This window comes from Zootoca vivipara, chromosome 6 (genome assembly GCF_965207765.1).
Source record: "Zootoca vivipara chromosome 6, rZooViv2.hap1.1, whole genome shotgun sequence".
NCBI classification, from domain to species: domain Eukaryota; kingdom Metazoa; phylum Chordata; class Lepidosauria; order Squamata; family Lacertidae; genus Zootoca; species Zootoca vivipara.
Window position 1 is genome coordinate 6863630 of NC_142589.1, and position 17871 is coordinate 6881500.

Here is a 17871-nt window from a genome sequence, read left to right on the forward strand (position 1 = left end):
GTTTTAGGGCAGGCATGTCCAACAGGTAGACCGTGATCTACCAGTAGATCACTGGATGTCTGTGGTAGATCACCAGTAGATCAGTGGGTCCCCCCAAAAAAGCTAAAAAACTGGCTCCCCTAAAAAAAGCTCAACATCTTTGCCCTGCACCTCTAAAAAACGGGGCTTTTCTCCCTATAAAAAGCTCAACAACTTTGACCTGAACCACCAAAAACAGGGTTTTCCTTCCTTAAGAAAGCTCAGTGTCTCTTTCCTCCTCCCTAAAGAAGCTCAACAACTTTGACCTGAACCCCGAAAAAGGGGGTAGATCACTCCCAATTTTTAACTCTGTGTGTAGATTGCGGTCTCTTGGAAGTTGGCCACCCCTGTTTTAGGGGTTACTGAGAGGGGGGGCAAACTCAGTTCAGCTCAGAGCGCAAAACAACATTGGGAGGTTTTCTGAAGGAGCGTCTCCACCCCCATCATTCAGCCCGCACACTGAGGTCCAACTCTGAGGGCCTTCTGGCTGTTCCCTCCCTGCGAGAAGTTAGGTTACAGGGAACCAGGCAGAGGGCCTTCTTGGTGGTGGCGCCTGCCCTGTGGAACGCCCTCCTTTCAGATGTCAAGGAAATAAACATCTACCTGACTTTTAGAAGACATCTGAAGGCAGCCCTGTTTAGGGAAGCTTTCAATGCTTGATGTTTTATTGTGGTTTTTAATATTTTGTTGGGAGCTGTCCAGAGTGGACTAATTATAAATTAGTTGTGGTAGTAGTAGTAATATTCTCCCGCACAAGCCTGCTTTGTTTATTTTTGCTGGTTTTATTTATTTATTTTTAATTTATTTCTTTATAATAATTTTTATTAATTTTACGTTTAATCACAATACGTAACATTGTAACCTCTTACTAAATCTCTTGGCGCAACCGAGCTTAAATGACTTCCCTCCGTCCCACCTAATGGTTTACAAAATAAAATTTGGCATTTTTGCATTTCTCTTACTTTCTTATTCTTGTTATATCGTTACTTAAAATACGATATTAAATTACTCAACCTGAATAGGTAACTAATTCATCTTGCACATCTTCAGATAACCCTGCTAATGATGTTAATTGCTTACAGCTTTCTCCCAAATATAATATAAATTTGTTCCATTCTTTTTGGAATACTTGATCTTGCCGATTCTGGATTCTTCCGCCAGTTCTGCAAAGTCCATCATCTTCATCTGCCACTTTTCTTTTGTTGGTACTTCATGCTGTTTCCATTTCTGGGCTAATAAAATTCTTGCTGCAGTTGTTGCATATACAGTAAGAACAACTTTTTAGAAAGCTTCTGGTTTTTTTAACAAAAGTGTTTTTAAACATTTTCTATGACTCATTATATATCATCTCCCAGAAAGCTTTTACCTCTTTACATGTCCACCACATATGGAAAATGTACCCTCCTTTTCCTTACATTTCCAACTGTCATTTTTTGTTCTATACATTTTAGCCAATTTAACTGGTGTTAAATACCACCTGGTCAGGGACCCAGGTGGCGCTGTGGGTTAAACCACTGAGCCTAGGGCTTGCTGATCAGAAGGTCAGCGGTTCGAATCCCTGTGACGGGGTGAGCTCCCGTTGCTCTGTCCCAGCTCCTGCCCACCTAGCAGTTCGAAAGCACGTCAAAATGCAAGTAGATAAATAGGAACCGCTACAGCGGGAAGGTAAACGGTGTTCCCATGTGCTGCTCTGGTTTGCCAGAAGCGGCTTTGTCATGCTGGCCACATGACCTGGAAGCTATACGCCGGCTTCCTCGGCCAATAATGCGAGATGAGCGCGCAACCCCAGAGTCGATCACGACTGGACCTAATGGTCAGGGGTCCCTTTATCTTTAAATACCACCTATACATCATTTTCATGACATTTTCTTTAAGTGTACTGCATGCAGTAAAACTGATACCTTCCTTCCATAACCTCTCCCATTCTTCTAACTGTTTATTATAACCAATGTCTTTAGCCCAGTGTATCATTGCCGTAATTTTTGCTGCTTTTAATCTCGGGCGTTTGGGTCTACAGGGGACCCTGACACTGGCTTACGGTATTTAAACGAGCATAATAAATACCACATCAAAACAAACAGTATGGATAAAGCAACCACAATCAACTTCCAAAACGGTAGCGTATAAAACAGCAGCTGTAGTACGGGGGTGAGGAATCGGTGATAAGGTACCATCAGCCTTCAGAATGGTGGGCAGAGATGGGGCAGGTAAGCCTCCCTCTGAAGGGCATCCACGGTCCTGTTGCCAGAACTAAAAATGCTTGCTTTGTTTTTACTTTAAATTGTTCAACTGTTTTGTCATCCTGGGGTCCTTGGGGAGGAAGGGCAGGATACAAACACAAAAATGCTGGCAAATTTTTGTGAGGACCTCCTTTTTAAAACAAGCAAACCCAAAACAAAACCATAAGCTGGTGTGGAAATGGCATGGGCTGAAGGTTAACAAAGAGAATGAGAAACTAGGATTGAAAGATTCACCCACCCCTAGTTTAAATCTCTTCAGTAAGAAACTCCTGCCTTGTATTGGCCATATACAGTCGCACCTTGGAAGTCAAACGGAATCCGTTCCAGAAGTCCATTTGACTTCCCAAACGTTTGAAAACTCAAGCGCAGCTTCTGATTGGCTGCAGGAAGCTCCTGCAGCCAATCGGAAGAGGCGGAAGCCCCGTCGGATGTTCGGCTTCCAAAAATAGTTCGCAAACTGAAACAGTCGCTTCCGGGTTTGCGGCTTTTGGGAGCCAAAGCGTTCGGGAACTAAGCTGTTTGAAAACCAATGTACGACTGTATGTCAAAGGAGGGCTGAAGAATCTTGGGGAAAGAGAGGACCTTCTCCCATAGCCCTGAAGCTTGTGGAGCTGCCACGTCAAAGCTTGTGATCTACGGTGTGTATAAGGGTTAAATAAGGCTCTCTCTCAGGTAACCTGATCTCGAGCTTTATAGGTACCAGCCCCTTGAACATGGCCCTGTAGCAGGTGGGCAGCAAGTTTGAATCCCACAAGCATGGTGTTATCGCCACAATGGTTGTGCTCTGCTCAGAGGCAGTAAATGCTCCTGAATCCTTGGAAGCTACAGGAGGGGAGAGTTGGCTCTTGTGCTCGAATCCTGCTTGCTGGTTTCCCTTTGTTGAGAACAGGATGCTGGACTAGATGGGCCCTTGGCCTGATCCAGCAGGCTCTTCTAATGTTATCGGCTGGCAGGGGTCTGCCCCCACAAGCAGACGGGCCACTGCGCCCTGCTCCAGCCTCAGAGGAACTGTAGTCCTTCTCCGTCCGGCCTTTGTGATTTAAATCAGTATTTTAAAAAGAAAGAAAAGAATAAGTAGCACAGCAACAAATGCGGGGAAGGACTTTAATGAAAAGCACCACTTAAAATATGCAACATCATGGCAGCCGTGGGCTATCCTTTTGAGTGCTGTCCCTGATGCCTCTGGACTTTCTTTTCTAATAGTGTCTTTTTTCTGCTTTCTAAAAAGAAGAATCTAACATTCCATATTTCCTTAATGGGTTTCACACGTGCCGGTCTGTCCCCTCCAAAGCCAGCATGATATGAATCCATAATTCTTTAATGAAACATTTCCCTGCGCTTTAAGTGAGCTGTGCTTGATTTACACAGAGCTGTACACAAAAGGTCAGTTTACTCAATCCTGGTGCTTTCATCACCCCTGCCCCAAATTCTGCTGGAATTAAAAAACCATCTAGATGTTTTAAAACCTTATTTATGAACACTTGAAAGCATAAGTAAGTTATCCTTTGGATGCCTTCTTCCTGTTCTGATATATATCAGCTGGTGATGGCACGGACTTGGAGCTTAACAACAACAACAACCACTATATCACACAGTGCAATATGGTGCTCTTCTACTATTTTGACACTCTTGCTGTGTTTTTCTTACAGTTACCAAAGAAAAAAAGGGAAGGGGTTATTAAGAATATTGATCAGCCAAGTGCTCTGTTAATTTGAACCCCCATCTGTATTTGTTTACATAGAAATCTCTCTAATCTAGATTTTATTTTTATTTTATTTTTTTGGCTGCTTAATATATTCCCCTCTGTTCAAAATATTCAGCCCTGCTGGAGTTGGCTGGCACTATCTTAAAAGGCCTAGACCACAGGCTATATGTGTGTGCTTAAGGACTACAAAGGGACACGGGTGGCAATGTGGTCTAAACCACAGAGCTTCTTGGGCTTGCCGATCAGAAGGTCGGCGGTTCGAATCCCCGTGACGGGGTGAGCTCCCGTTGCTTGGTCCCAGCTCCTGTCAACCTAGCAGTTCGAAAGCACGTCAAAATGCAAGTAGATAAATAGGGAAGGTAAACGGCATTTCCGTGCGCTGCTCTGGTTTCGCCAGAAGCAGCTTAGTCATGCTGGCCCCATGACCCAGAAAAACTTTCTGCGGACAAACGCCAGCTCCCTTGGCCTATAAAGCGAGATGAGCGCCACAACCCCAGAGTCTTCTGCGACTGGACTTAATTGTCAGAGGTCCCTTACCTTTACCTTTTTAAGGACTACAAGACTTCCCCCCACTTATCTGGGGAAAAGGCCCCCATCCCAACTTCTGAAGACATGGGAAGACCCTGTTGCATCAGGCCAAAAGGGGCCCATCTCTGCCTCCTGGCTAGTAGCCATCAATAGCCCTCTTCTCCATGAATTTGTCTAATTCTCATCTAAAGCCAAATTGGTGGCCATCACTGCCTCCTGTGACAGGGAGTTCCATTGTTTTAAGTCTGCACTGTGCAAAGAAGTACTTCCTTTTCTCCATCCTGAACCTTCCAGCCTTCAGCTTCATTGACGAGTTGTAGTGTTAGGAGAGAGAATTTTCTCCCTCCACTTTCTCCATGCCTTGCATGATTTAATAAACTTTCACCTCGTCACTTCTTACTTGCCTTTTCTCTATGCTAAAAAGCCCCAAACGCTGTATCCCATCTTCACAAGAGACTTGCTCCATCCCCGTGATCACTGTGACTGGCTGCCCATTTCTGAACCTTTCCCAAATCTGCAACATCCTTATTGAGGTGAGGCAAGGCAGGACATGTATAGGCTTGTGCCGTAGGTCACCTACTGAACAGCCGTTCCCAGCCCCATCTCCCACCCATGGCATCAGAATCAGGGAAGAAAGGAGCACCACTAGCCCATACCTCTCCCCTTTGACAGGCAGGCACATGCAACCTGCAGCTTGACCATCACAGTTCCCGGTGGATGCGACCACAACATCGGTGATGGCGCCTGCCCTGTGGAACGCCCTCCCATCAGATGTCAAAAAGGAAAACAGCTACCAGATTTTTAGAAGACATCTGAAGGCAGCCCTGCTCAGGGAGGCTTGTAATGTTTAGGAAATTAGTGTATTTTAATGTTTCTGTTGGAAGCCGCCCAGAGTGGCTGGGGAAACCCAGCCAGATGGGTGGGGTATAAATAATAAATTATTATTATTATTATTATTATTATTATTATTATTATTATTATATCCTCAATAATTGGGAAAGGAGTCGATGTCTTGCTAGAGGAGACCTAGAACATGTGGCCATTTATTTCCTATGCTAGTGAAAAGGGCCTACAAAATATGCATCCCAACAAATCTGAATGTGCCATATCTTGTCCCTGCAGGACTTCAGCCAATTAAGAAGCTTATAGGGATCAGGCACAAGCTCAGGTATATTTGCAATATGTATAAATATCTGCTTTCCCGCCACCCCCCCAATGCCCTGGGCTCAGGTTTTGTGATCTCGTTCAGCCTGTGTGTCTCCACTGATGCGTCTTTCAATTCCTTGAATTCCTTTTCCACCCACCATCTCCTCCGTTGACTTAAAGGACCCTCTGGGGGCCACAAGACCATGTGCAATTATGGATGCTTTAGACCAGGCATCCCCAAACTTCGGCCCTCCAGATGTTGTGGACTACAATTCCCATCATCCCTGACCACAGGTCCTGTTAGCTAGGGATCATGGGAGTTGTAGGCCAAAGCATCTGGAGGGCCGCAGTTTGGGGGTGCCTGCTTTAGACAGAGAAGATGACCTTGTTGTGGATGGATGCTTTTGTACAACCCTGACCAAATAGCATAGGAGGAACGAATATTGCAAATACACGTATACTTAACCTGGTTGTTGTTGTTTAGTCATTTAGTCGTGTCCGACTCTTCGTGACCCCATGAACCAGAGCACGCCAGGCACTCCTGTCTTGCACTGCCTCCCGCAGTTTGGTCAAACTCATGTTGGTGGCTTTGAGAACACTGTCCAACCATCTCGTCCTCTGTCGTCCCCTTCTCCTTGTGCCCTCAATCTTTCCCAACATCAGGGTCTTTTCCAGGGAGTCTTCTCTTCACATGAGGTGGCCAAAGTATTGGAGCCTCAGCTTCAGGATCTGTCCTTCCAGTGAGCACTCAGGGCTGATTTCCTTAAGAATGGATAGGTTTGATCTTCTTGCAGTCCGTGGGACTCTCAAGAGTCTCCTCCAGCACCATAATTCAAAAGCATCAATTCTTTGGCGATCAGCCTTCTTTATGGTCCAGCTCTCACTTCCATACATCACTACTGGGAAAACCATAGCTGTAACTATACGGACCTTTGTCGGCAAGGTGATGTCTCTGCTTTTTATGATGCTGTCTAGGTTTGTCATTGCTTTTCTCCCAAGAAGCAGGCGTCTTTTAATTTCGTGACTGCTATCACCATCTGCAGTGATCAAGGAGCCCAAGAAAGTAAAATCCCTCACTGCCTCCATTTCTTCCCCTTCTATTTGCCAGGAGGTGATGGGACCAGTGGCCATGATCTTGGTTTTTTTGATGTTGAGCTTCAGACCACTTTTTGCGCTCTCCTCTTTCACCCTCATTAAAAGGTTCTTTAATTCCTCCTCACTTAACCTGGTAGCTGGCAAGATTTGTGTTTGTGCGTGTTATGATTATATTTAGTTGTCTAAATTTTGTTATACGTGTAAGAAAACCAAAAACAGTTACTTAAAAGGGAAACCGGGAGTAATTCAACAACCCACATTTAGCTCGGCCTCCAATATCTCCTTTGAGAAAGACTGTGTTCATGTAATGGAGATCACTTTGAGCGGGGTGTAGACCATTGTGGTGTTTATGCATGTTTCTGGGGCTGTTTTTCTTTTTTCCTACTCTGAGCCAACTTGAGGTTTCTTTAAGCATGAAAGGTTGGGTGTTCATTTCTTGGGGGGGGGGTTAATAAATGGATGAATGTATGCAACGGAAGTTGCACCCTTCTCTGCAATTGCCCGTGGCTCCTGGGGAAGGGGGACAAATGACTGTAGCCAGTCGCTTGCCCAAGGCGACTGGGTGCGTCTGCCTCCTAAATTCAAAATGTGCCATCGTTGGATGTTCCAACGCCAGTTAATGCAAAAAACCTCGTAAACTGACAATATCCATCTTTTTCGCCTTTCAAGTCAGTTGTGCGAAATGGCTCGCTTCGGAAAATGCTATGCATTATATTAAAGGGATAAAATGCCACAACTCATTCCTCTCTCTCTCTCTCTCTTTCTCTCTCTCTGTTCTGTTTTTGTTTTGTTTTGTTCCAGAAGGAGCTTAATTCTGTTGCTTCCGAACTGGCGGCACGGCAGGAAGAAAGCGAGCATTCTCATAAACATTTAATTGAACTCAGCCGGGAATTTAAGAAAAATGTACCTGAGGTACAGTATATTTGCTATTATAGAATTAACTCAGTGGGTAGCTGGATTTCCCTCCCCTCTCCCATTCAAACAGCTCTCTCTGTGTGTGTGAGAGAGAGAGAAAGAGAGATTTATTTATTTATTTATTTATTTATTTACAAACTTGGGTGACCAACAAGAGAAGGATAAGGTCAGGCATCCCCAAACTGCGGCCCTCCAGATGTTTTGGCCTACAACTCCCATGATCCCTAGCTAACAGGACCAGTTTTCAGGGATGATGGGAATTGTAGTCCAAAACATCTGGAGGGCCGAAGTTTGGGGATGCCTGGATAAGGTGATCAGCCCCAAATTATGGCCTCAAATGCCCAACTGCAGCATATTACAACACAATATTGTGGTGCAATTGCAGCTAATGAGCCCGTGGTCCTGATCCTGAGATGCACTGAGTGGCACTTGTGGGAGAGGGAGGGCCTCCGAGGCCTAACAGCACAGCTGCCGGCTGCCTTGGACGGAGGATGCAAGTGTGTGGGGCAGAGGATGCAAGTGGGGGGGCAGCCTTCACGCTCAAAGCTGGCCTGCTTCCTTCGGTTACAGCAGAGGATTCTGCCCCACCGCCCTGGTCAAAGCTAGGTGCTAGTCCTCTTGGTTTCCGTGCATGTCGTTTACATCATAAAATACCTCAAAGGGATTCACCCGACAACAAAAAGATCCGTTAAAATGGTTAGAATGATTGGTCAGGCAATGATTAAATCAACCCACTGCCGGATTTACGTATAAGCTAAACAAGGTATAGCTTAGGGCCCCACTTTCTTGGGGGCGCCCAAAATATTTAAAGGGAGAAAAACTGGATGTACATTTCCAAAATAAAAGATTTTAAAAAAACAAAAAAAACCCTACATACAGCAACAGTGGCGAAAGGCTTTGGATACCTATTAGGTCCATAAAGCATATATTCAACACAAAAAACAGTGACAATTTGTTGTTGACAAAGGACAGCTGGACATATAAAGGGCCCCATTACCTTCAGTAGCTTAGGGCCTCATCAAGCCTAAATCTGGCCCTGAATCAACCATAAGCTAAAAGCACATCAAAACACACATCGATATTCTACACAGCTGGACAGGCCTGTCTAAACCAAGAATGTTTTTAGCAGGGCTCGAAAAGAATACAGCGAAGGCGCCTGACTGATGTCAATAGGCAGGGAGTTCCAAAGTGCGGGTGCTGCCAGACTAAAATATCCATTTCTTACAAATGCAGAACGGGCACTGGCACCTGTGGCAGGGCCAGGTCCACAAATCGAAGCGGTCAAGTGGATATTTATGGGGTGAAGCTAGACTGGCCTTGAACTTGACCCAGCAGCAAATTGGAAGGCCAGTTGTAAGCTGATTGGGTCTCACTCCTGTCAGCAATTCCGCTGCAGCAATCTGCCCTAAGTGTGCGCCATCATGTCTTGGCTTGTGCCCCCGCCTGTCGGAATGACGGGGTGCCCAGCGCCTTGGCACAAAATGTCCCTCCTTTCAGAACCGGGCTCTCCCCAACCCCATCAAGTTATTTTATATAACGAGAAAAAGTGTTCCAAGGCCTCGTTGCAGAAATCCTGGCACCTACCTCTCCGAGCAGATGGAACGCCACTTTGTTGCTGTTTTTGTTGCCGCCGCTGCTCTTTTCCTCTCCCCAAAATAAATGTTGTTTTAGTCAGTTTGACAGTTGGGGGGCTTCCCCCGCCTTCGCTCCCCTCCCCTCCCGACACCGCCTCATGCCAGCTTCTACAATTATGTTCTTAGCTTGTATCTAAATTAAGAAGACTTGGGGTAGAGAGTTTGCAGCACATTGTGGTATTAATTGGGGGTAGGGGGAGGGAGGCAATTAAGTAGAGAGCTGAAATCCACAAACCCTGCCCCATGAGAGGCAGTGTAGCATAATGGTTAGAGTGCTGGACTCAGACCAGGGAGAAACAGAGGTTGGGGACTTCTTGAGCCAGCCCCCCCTCCCAAATACACAGAGCAAATCTTTCTGGTCCCAATCATATTGGCTCCAGTTGCAAAATGGGGGTGAGGGCAATAGAGTAGACCCGGTACAGGAACGGACTGAGCTTAGCACCCTGTTGGGGGTGCAAATTGCTCCTTCCCCAGGTGTTAGGTCAATCAATTTATGAGCAATTGTGTCATGAGGAGAGGGGCTGCGTATACCTGGCTGTGTACATGAGAGTGTGTGGATCAGCATGTGAGTGGGTAGACCCATATTTGCCTCCATTCGCCACTGGTCTGAGATCATTGGAAGACTGGCCAAGGATGAAACTGGCCAAAAAAACATCACCATCTCCACCACACCAACCTAAAAACGAGCCTGTGTTTCCCCTTTAAGTATTATTGTTCTTATCCTCAGTATGCAAATGTAATCAGCTAATTAGTCGACTTGAAACCTGCTTAATTAATCAAAACCAAGGGTTCTTTAATTAGGCGACAGCCCAGCTTCACATGAGGAACCAGTCCTGATTCTGAGGGCTGGATTAACCAAGAGCCCCGTTGCCAGACTCGGGTCTGATCGCGGGCTTCCGCCATTTTCTCTCTTCCAGGAGGTCCGCGACATGGTGGCTCCTGTCTTGAAGAGCTTCCAGGCAGAGGTAAGAAGCCGTCTCTGCCCAAGGTACTTCTTAGCCACCGTGAGCCACCTGTGAGCCGCTCGGGGGACACAAAGTAGAAACAGGGTCCAAGAGAAAAACGAACCGCACACAGCAGCAGCTGGTCCAAAGATGGCTCCAGGTTTTCGGTGTCAACTCAAGAGGTGGCCACCATGGTGCCCTTCCAGATGTTGTTGGGTGTAGTGGTTAGAGTGTCAGACTTCGACCTTGGAGAGAGCAGGGTTTGAATCCCCGTTTGGCCATGAAGTTCACTGGGTATCACCTTGGGCCAGTCACTGCCTCTCAGCCAAACCTACCTCAAAGGGTTGTTGTGGGGAATGTTAATGCAATCAATCAATCAATCAATCAATCAGCTTGTTTAAATCGGAACCAATGAAGGTGGTGAATGTCCTGTGTGGGTGTCTGGAGGCCATTAGAGGGTGGATGGTGGTCAATGGATTGAGGTTGAATCCTGATAAGACAGACTCCAACTACAACCATCTAGGGCAGTGGTCCTCAACCTTGGGCCTCCAGATGTTTTTGGCCTACAACTCCCATGATCCCTAGCTAGCAGGACTAGTGGTCAGGGATGATGGGAATTGTAGTCTCAAAACATCTGGAGGCCCAAGGTTGAGGACCACTGATCTAGGGGACGGGGGGGGGGAGATTCCCTGGTTCCGAATAGGGTAACTGTGCCCATAAAAGACCAGGAGGCGCACAGCCTGAGAGTCATTTAAAGCCCTAAACAACCTTGGCTCTGTATACCTGAAGGAGCGTCTCCACTTCCATCGTCCAGCGGTCCAGCTCCGAGGGCCTTCTGGCGGTTCCCTCACAGAGAGAGCTCTCCCACTCAGATGAGATTACCTCTTTGTTGCTGCGGTAGAAGCCAATACCACACGAGCATGTGGATTTACTTCCTCCATTAAATTCCACGCACAAGAGATGGGTTTGATGGTGGATTCACTGAGTGGGTGTTTTTTCCCCCCCCACCACCCCTTGAAAATCTTTATTATTATTGTCTGTCCTTCTCCCGCAGGTCTCAGGGCACATTACGACCAGTTAAAAGTTCAGAAATATAAACAGTTAAAACATACTACATTCACAAGAACAGGGTGAGTCCTGAAACACACACCTGAGGTGTCAAAGGCCAGGGCCAAGAGTTGTGTCTTCAGCATTCGCAAAAAAACTGTATACTGAGGGGCTGCCACAGAGAAGGCCCTCACCCAGGCCACCCCCCCGAAACTTCTGAGGGAGGTGGAACTACTGAGAGGGCCCCTGGGCAGGTCTGTTGCCATACAATGGTGGCTTTTGATGGCTTCCTTCCTTAACTCCATCCACCAAGGCTTTTTTTTGCTGCGGGGAATAAGATCTATTCCCGCTTTTGGTGGAGCCATGGCTCTGAGAGATTTAAATGCTTCCGAGGTGGAGAAGGCAGGTGTTGGAGAAATGTCACACTTTGGAGCGTTCCTAAAAATCTTCATTATTCTCTTGCCGGGGTGGCGAATGGAGGGAAGCAGAGAAATAGTCCCTCCCTCTGAGCGGCTTCTACCCCGCTTAGCTCGAAGCCCCCAGAGAGATGCCAGCGCTCGGCAACAGCACATTAGAGGCTGTCACATCTTGCGAGCTTCGCCTTACTTTTAAATCTGTCTCTTTGGAACGACGTAACGGCACAAGGAAAAAATATTAAAGTAAACAATAACTGGATTTACACAAATGTGGGCTGATTTCCATATTTTTCATCACTTCATTTTATTACCCAGTTTTTACTGATATGCTTATTTATTTATAGGGCAATCCGGTATTGATTCATTCCGAAACGCTCGGCGTAAACACATAAAAGAGAATGATAACAATAGGAATGTATTTCTAGTCGTTTTAAATGCTGCCTGTTTCCCCAGCAGATGTCATTAGATCCTCTGGGAGAGGGGGTGGGTCCGACGGAGGGGGGGGCGCTGGCAAGTCTCAGTAGGTCCTGGCACAGAGAAGGCATCTGCCTCAGAGCTCTTTAACCAGCCAACTAGTTTGTAGGAATGCAGCATTAGAAGAACCTGCTGCAATAGCAGACTCTCCAAGTGTCCCTATTTTCCAGGGACAGTCCCGGGTTTACAGAAGCCGTCCTGGTTTCTGATTGGATCCCGAAATGTCCCACTTTTCCTGAGGACATCACTATTTCCATCGGAGAAATGTTGGAGGGTATGGAGTTACCTGACCCACACACCCCAAGCCAAGGAAATAAGTAACTATACAACCTTTAGAAGACATGCGAAGGCAGCCGTGTATAGGTTTTTTTTAAAAAATATTTAATGTTTTGTTGTGTTTTTAGATATGTTGGAAGCTGGGGCAACCCAGTCAGATGGGTGGGGAGTCGTCATCATCATCATCTCTCTCTCTCTCTCTCTCTCTCTCTCTCTCTCTCTCTCTATATATATATATATATATATATATATATATAAATGTAAAAATCATGAAAGTGCGGGATCCACTTTTCTCCGTAACCGCTTGACCGATCGTCCTGAAATTTTGACACAACGATCCAGGCCACTCCCTGAGCGTTGTTGGAAAATAAAATCCCTCAAATCTCACACCTCCGCAGGTACAAGCCTCTTTTTCAACAAAGTAAAACAGCGCCCTCAAGTGGATTTCCTCCCACAATACACTTCCTCCCTTCCTGTGAAATCTACACCACACCCACAAATCCCGCCTCCACCACGAGATCCACCACTCACATACATACATCCAGCAGAGGTGTTGAAGACCAAACCAACTGAAAACAGCAACAAGGCCCAACATTGCCAAGTGGAGGTAGGGGCCTGCCTGGGGGGGGAGGGGGGACGAATAGGGGGCAGGGATACGTAATGGGTCAGAACAGGGTGGGGGGAGACACAGGGATGAAACCTGCCCTCTCCACAGTATCTTGCCTCGGCTCAGGGGGACTCTGAGGCTCAGGGGGATCTGAAGGGGGGCTATTACCCTCACAGACTAACAGACAGCAACACGTGCAGGGCCAGCTAGGAGGAGGAGGAGGAGGAGGAGGAGGAGGAGGAGGAGGAGGAGGAGGAGGAGGAAGAAGAAGAAGAAGAAGAAGAAGAAGAAGAAGAAGAAGAAGAAGAAGAAGAAGAAGAAGAAGAAGACATCCCTATTTTCACTGGAGAAATGTTGGAGGGTATGCAGCATGCCATCTAGGCTGCCTAGTCTAGTCTAAACTGCTGCGGCAGAGCACAACTGTCCTGGCTAGCAGCTATTGATAGTTTTATCCTTCATGAACTTGTCCAGTCCTCTTTTGGAGCCACCTAAGTCGGTGGCCATCCCCATGTGTTGCTCCAGGGTGGTGGGGCCTACCACACTTTGGTCTTCCTACCTGAGACTTCCATCCATTCCAGCGGCCTTCTGAAACAACATATCTTAGCCCTGCCTTCAGTCCTGTGCATTTGACTGAACCCTGCTTCTCTGAACTTCAAGAGCCCACAGAACTGGGCAGGAGGGAGCCTGCAATCCCACTCCATCCACAGTGGTCAAGGCCTTGGGACAGTTATGGCTTAGACCAGGGCTGTTGGCTGCTGCCTCTAAACCCAGATAGACACAGTGTGTTCACTGGCCTCCCAAGTCCCTGAGGTCAACTGCCGGTCCTGTAAGCCTCTTGGGGCAGGGACCTGTCTTCTTGAATTTTGTGAAGTGCCAGGTACATTGATAGGGCAAGAGTGGGAAACCTTTGGCCCTCCATATGTTTCAGAACTGCAATTCTCAGCAGCCTTAGCAAGCATGGCTAGTGGCCAGGGATGGTTGGAGTTGGAGTTCAACAACATCTGGAGGGCCAGAGATACCTCACTGTTGATCTAGGGCAGGCATCCCCAAACTGTGGCCCTCCAGATGTTTTAGCCTACAACTCCCATGATCCCTAGCTAACAGGACCAGTGGTCAGGGATGATGGGAATTGTAGTCCAAAACATCTGGAGGGCCGAAGTTTGGGGATGCCTGATTTAGGGTAATGGTTGTAGCACAGTGATACAGCAAATGCTTTGCACACAGAAGGTTCCAGCTTCAGTTCCTGAGACCACAAACTTAACATGAGCCAACAGGGTGATACAGCAGCAAAAGAAACCCAATGCTGTTTTAGACTGCGTCAACAGACGTCAAGGGAAATAATAGTACTGCTCTATTCTGCCTTGGTCAGACCCTACCTGGAGTCCTGTGTCCAGTTGTGGACACCACAAAATCTAATAAGGAATTTGACGGAACTTGTGCAGAGGAGGGCAATTAAGATGTTCTATGGGTCTGGAAACCAAGCTTTATGAGGAACAGTTGGAGGAACTGGGTGTGTTGAGCCAGGAAAAGAAGATATAATGTTGTTGTTGTTTAGTCGTGTCTGACTCTTTGTGACCCCAAGGACCAGAGCACACCAGACGCTCCTGTCTTCCACTGCCTCCCGCAGTTTGGTCAAACTCATGTTGGATATGGTAGCCACCTTCAAATATCTTAAGGCGTGTAAGTGGAAGATGAAGAAAGCTTGTTTTTCCCCTGCTCTGGAAGGTAGGACTTGAGCCAATGGTTTCAAGTTACAAGAAAGGGGAGTGGAGTCAAACTAAAGATCAGAAATAACTTTCTGATGGTCAGAGCTGTTCAACAGTGGAACAGACTCCCCTGAGAGGTGGTGGACTCTCCTTCCTCGGAGGTTTTTAAGTAGATGTTGGATGGCCATCTGTCATGTATGATTTAGGTAAGATTCCTGCATTGCAGGGGGTTGGACTAGATGACCCTCAGGATCCCTTCCAATTCTACAGTTCTATGATTCTAGGGGAAACTCCTGCCTGAAACCTTGGAGAGCCACTGCGAAGTTTGTGTAGACAATGACGAGTGAGATGGACTGTTGATGTGACTTGGTACGAGGCAGCTTCTAACATTCATGTGCTTTCATTTTGTGGAGGATATGACGCTGCCTTGTATTGAGTCAGAATAATGCACCCATTTAGGCCAGTATGGTCTGCTCTGCTCTGACTGGTGCCTGAGGCCAGGATCCTTTGCTGCCCTGCCACCTGAGAGTCAAGGAATTGGACCTTCTGCATGCGAAGCCTGAGTCAAAACATCAAACACATCAAACATTAAAAACCTCCTTAAACAGGGCTGCCTTCAGATGTCTTCTAACAGTCAGATACAAAATAAAAAAATTCCTTCAGTAGCACCTTAAAGACCAACTAAGTTTTTATTTTGGTATGAGCTTTCGTGTGCATGCACACTTCTTCAGATACGCTTGAAACAGAAGTCAGACCCTTATGTATATACAGAGGGTGGGGGTGGGTGGGAATGGGTGATGGGAGTGGTAAACCTGTAGATGGCTGTTAACGACTGCTGATGACTGCAATTGGTCCTGCGGGAAAAAGCAAGGGCTGAGGCACTAAAGAAAGCTTGATCATGCATAATGAGATAAGAATCCAATGTCTTTGTTCATCCCAGGTGGTTCCATGGTTTTAAGCTTGGTAATGAGTTCCAATTCAGCAACTTCTCTTTCCAGTCTGTTCCTGAAATTTTTCTGTAATAAAACAGCTGCTTTGAGATCTTGTATAGAATGTCCTGGGAGACATTTAGATAGTCATTCATTTCCTTGACATTGATGGGAAGGTGTTCCACACGGAGGGCGCCACTACCGAGAAGGCCCTCTGCCTGGTTCCCTGTAACCTCACATCTCACAATGAGGGCCAGAAGACCCTCGGAGGAGGACCTAGCATGGCGTGGATGGTGGAAAGTATGTCTCCCTCTGTCACAATACCCATGGACTTCCAGTGAAGCTGAACACAGAAAGATTCAGGATGAATAAAATGATGGCCTTCTTCACACATAATTAAACGATGGAAGTCATTCCCACAGGAGGCAGTGTTGGCCACCAACCTGGGTGGCTTTAAAAGAGGATTAGACAGGTTTGTGGAGGAGAGGGCAATCGATGGCTCCTAGCCAGAATAGCCGTGTTCTGTCTCCACAGCAATGCTTCTGAACACCAGTTCCTGGAAACCACTGGAGGAGAGAGGGCTCTTGTGCTCAGATCCTGCTTGCTATTTTCCCTTTGGGGCATCTGTCTGGCCGCTGTGAGAACAGGATGCTGGACTAGAGGGGCCATTGGCCTGATCCAGCTGTAGGGCTCTTCTTGTGTTCTTCCAGTGCCCCATGGCCCTTCTTTTCCATGGAAGCAGACTGGAGAATGGTGCCATCCTTAGCTCAGTGGCCTGGCTGGTAAGATCCCAGCATCTGGGATGTGATGAGCCTCCAGACTCTGGCCACACCCAGCGGTGCCTGTGGGGAGGAAGGAATAAGAGGCACCCTCATCTCAGAGGAGAGGGAACCAGCTTCTCTCTCTTCTCCCCCCCCCAACCTGATTAAATAAATAAAATCCTGCCTTTAATTTTCCATTACTGCGAAGACAAAAGGCCTGCCCGCGACAGTAGTGGAGTGGCGACAGCTTGAAATGGCCAAAGTTTTTGAGTCTCCTTGCAGACAGGGAAAAGAGCAGAGCCAGAACCCCGCTAATTACAAAAGTTGCTTTATGAAAGATAATTCAAAGCAATAATTTAGCAAACATAATCAAGTAGCACAGATGGGGATTCTGATGAATAGTTTGCAACATGCAATTAGCAGCTCTTGCAGTTACATATCATTAACCCTCAGAGCACAAAAATTATTTTCTCATTATTAGATGAAAAGGTAAAATTAAGCTGACTAGACAGTTAAGGAACAAACTACAATTAATTACCTTCATTTATTACAGTCATTATTTGAAACTTTATTTCCCCCCCCCCCCACCTTCTCCTCCTCCTCCTTCGGCTGGATGCGTGAAAACATCTAAATTAAAAGTTTTAGTACATTAAAATAAAGGTAACATAGTCTACATCAGGGGTCCCCAAACTAAGGCCCGGGGGCCAGATGCGGCCCAATTGCCTTCTCAATCTGGCCTGCGGATGGTCCGGGAATCAGCATGTTTTAACATGTTTTTACATGAGTAGAATGTGTCCTTTTATTTAAAATGCATCTCTGAGTTATTTGTGGGGCCTGCCTGGTGTAAAAACACATGAGTAGAATGTGTGCTTTTATTTAAAATGCATCTCTGGGTTATTTGTGGGGCATAGTAATCCGTTCATATTTTTTCCCAAAATTTAGTCCAGCCCTCCACAAGGTCTGAGGGACAGTGGACCGGCCCCCTGCTGAAAAAGTTTGCTGACCCCTGATCTACATGCCTGAGCATCCAAAATAGTGGTGGAAGGAAAGCAAAGCGATGACTACAGTGTCCCAGTTATCACTGACAGGGCTTCCAAAGGTTACGAGTTCAAGAATCTGGGTTATTTCACAAGGCTCTCTCCACCACAGGAACAGAAACTGACATTCAGACAGAAGAGGCTATTCAAGGGGCAATCAAGAGGTTATGTATCACTTCTCCTCAACCTGTATTCATCGGGAAGCAACAAAACAGATAGAACTGGCAAACAGGGTCCTTTTAATTAAAAGCACAGGAGCCCCCCAAAGCCTCAATAGTGCTTTGCCTGTCCATACGAATAGATGGGGTGCTGCTGGAGATGGAGGTGCTGTAGTTATGTTTTATCACTCCCCAAATCACCAGATCCAGGCTGGGGGAAAATAGGAGAGAACCA

At 46.6% G+C, this 17871-nt stretch overlaps 1 protein-coding gene across 10 annotated transcripts in view; it reads left to right on the forward strand.

Moving 5' to 3' along the window:
* Positions 1-17871, forward strand: part of CUX2 (cut like homeobox 2) — a 233176-nt gene that overhangs the window by 130087 nt on the left and 85218 nt on the right. For 9 of the 10 annotated variants that reach the window (XM_088670899.1, XM_088670898.1, XM_060276354.2 and 6 more), the window contains 2 exons: positions 7534-7644; positions 10199-10246. Coding sequence is in view for 9 of the 10 variants with exons in the window: in XM_060276354.2 (XP_060132337.2) it covers positions 7534-7644; positions 10199-10246 (159 nt within the window). In the remaining variant the exon portion in view is untranslated. The remainder of the gene's footprint in view (positions 1-7533; positions 7645-10198; positions 10247-17871) is intronic. The other variant, XM_088670892.1, reaches the window with a different exon arrangement.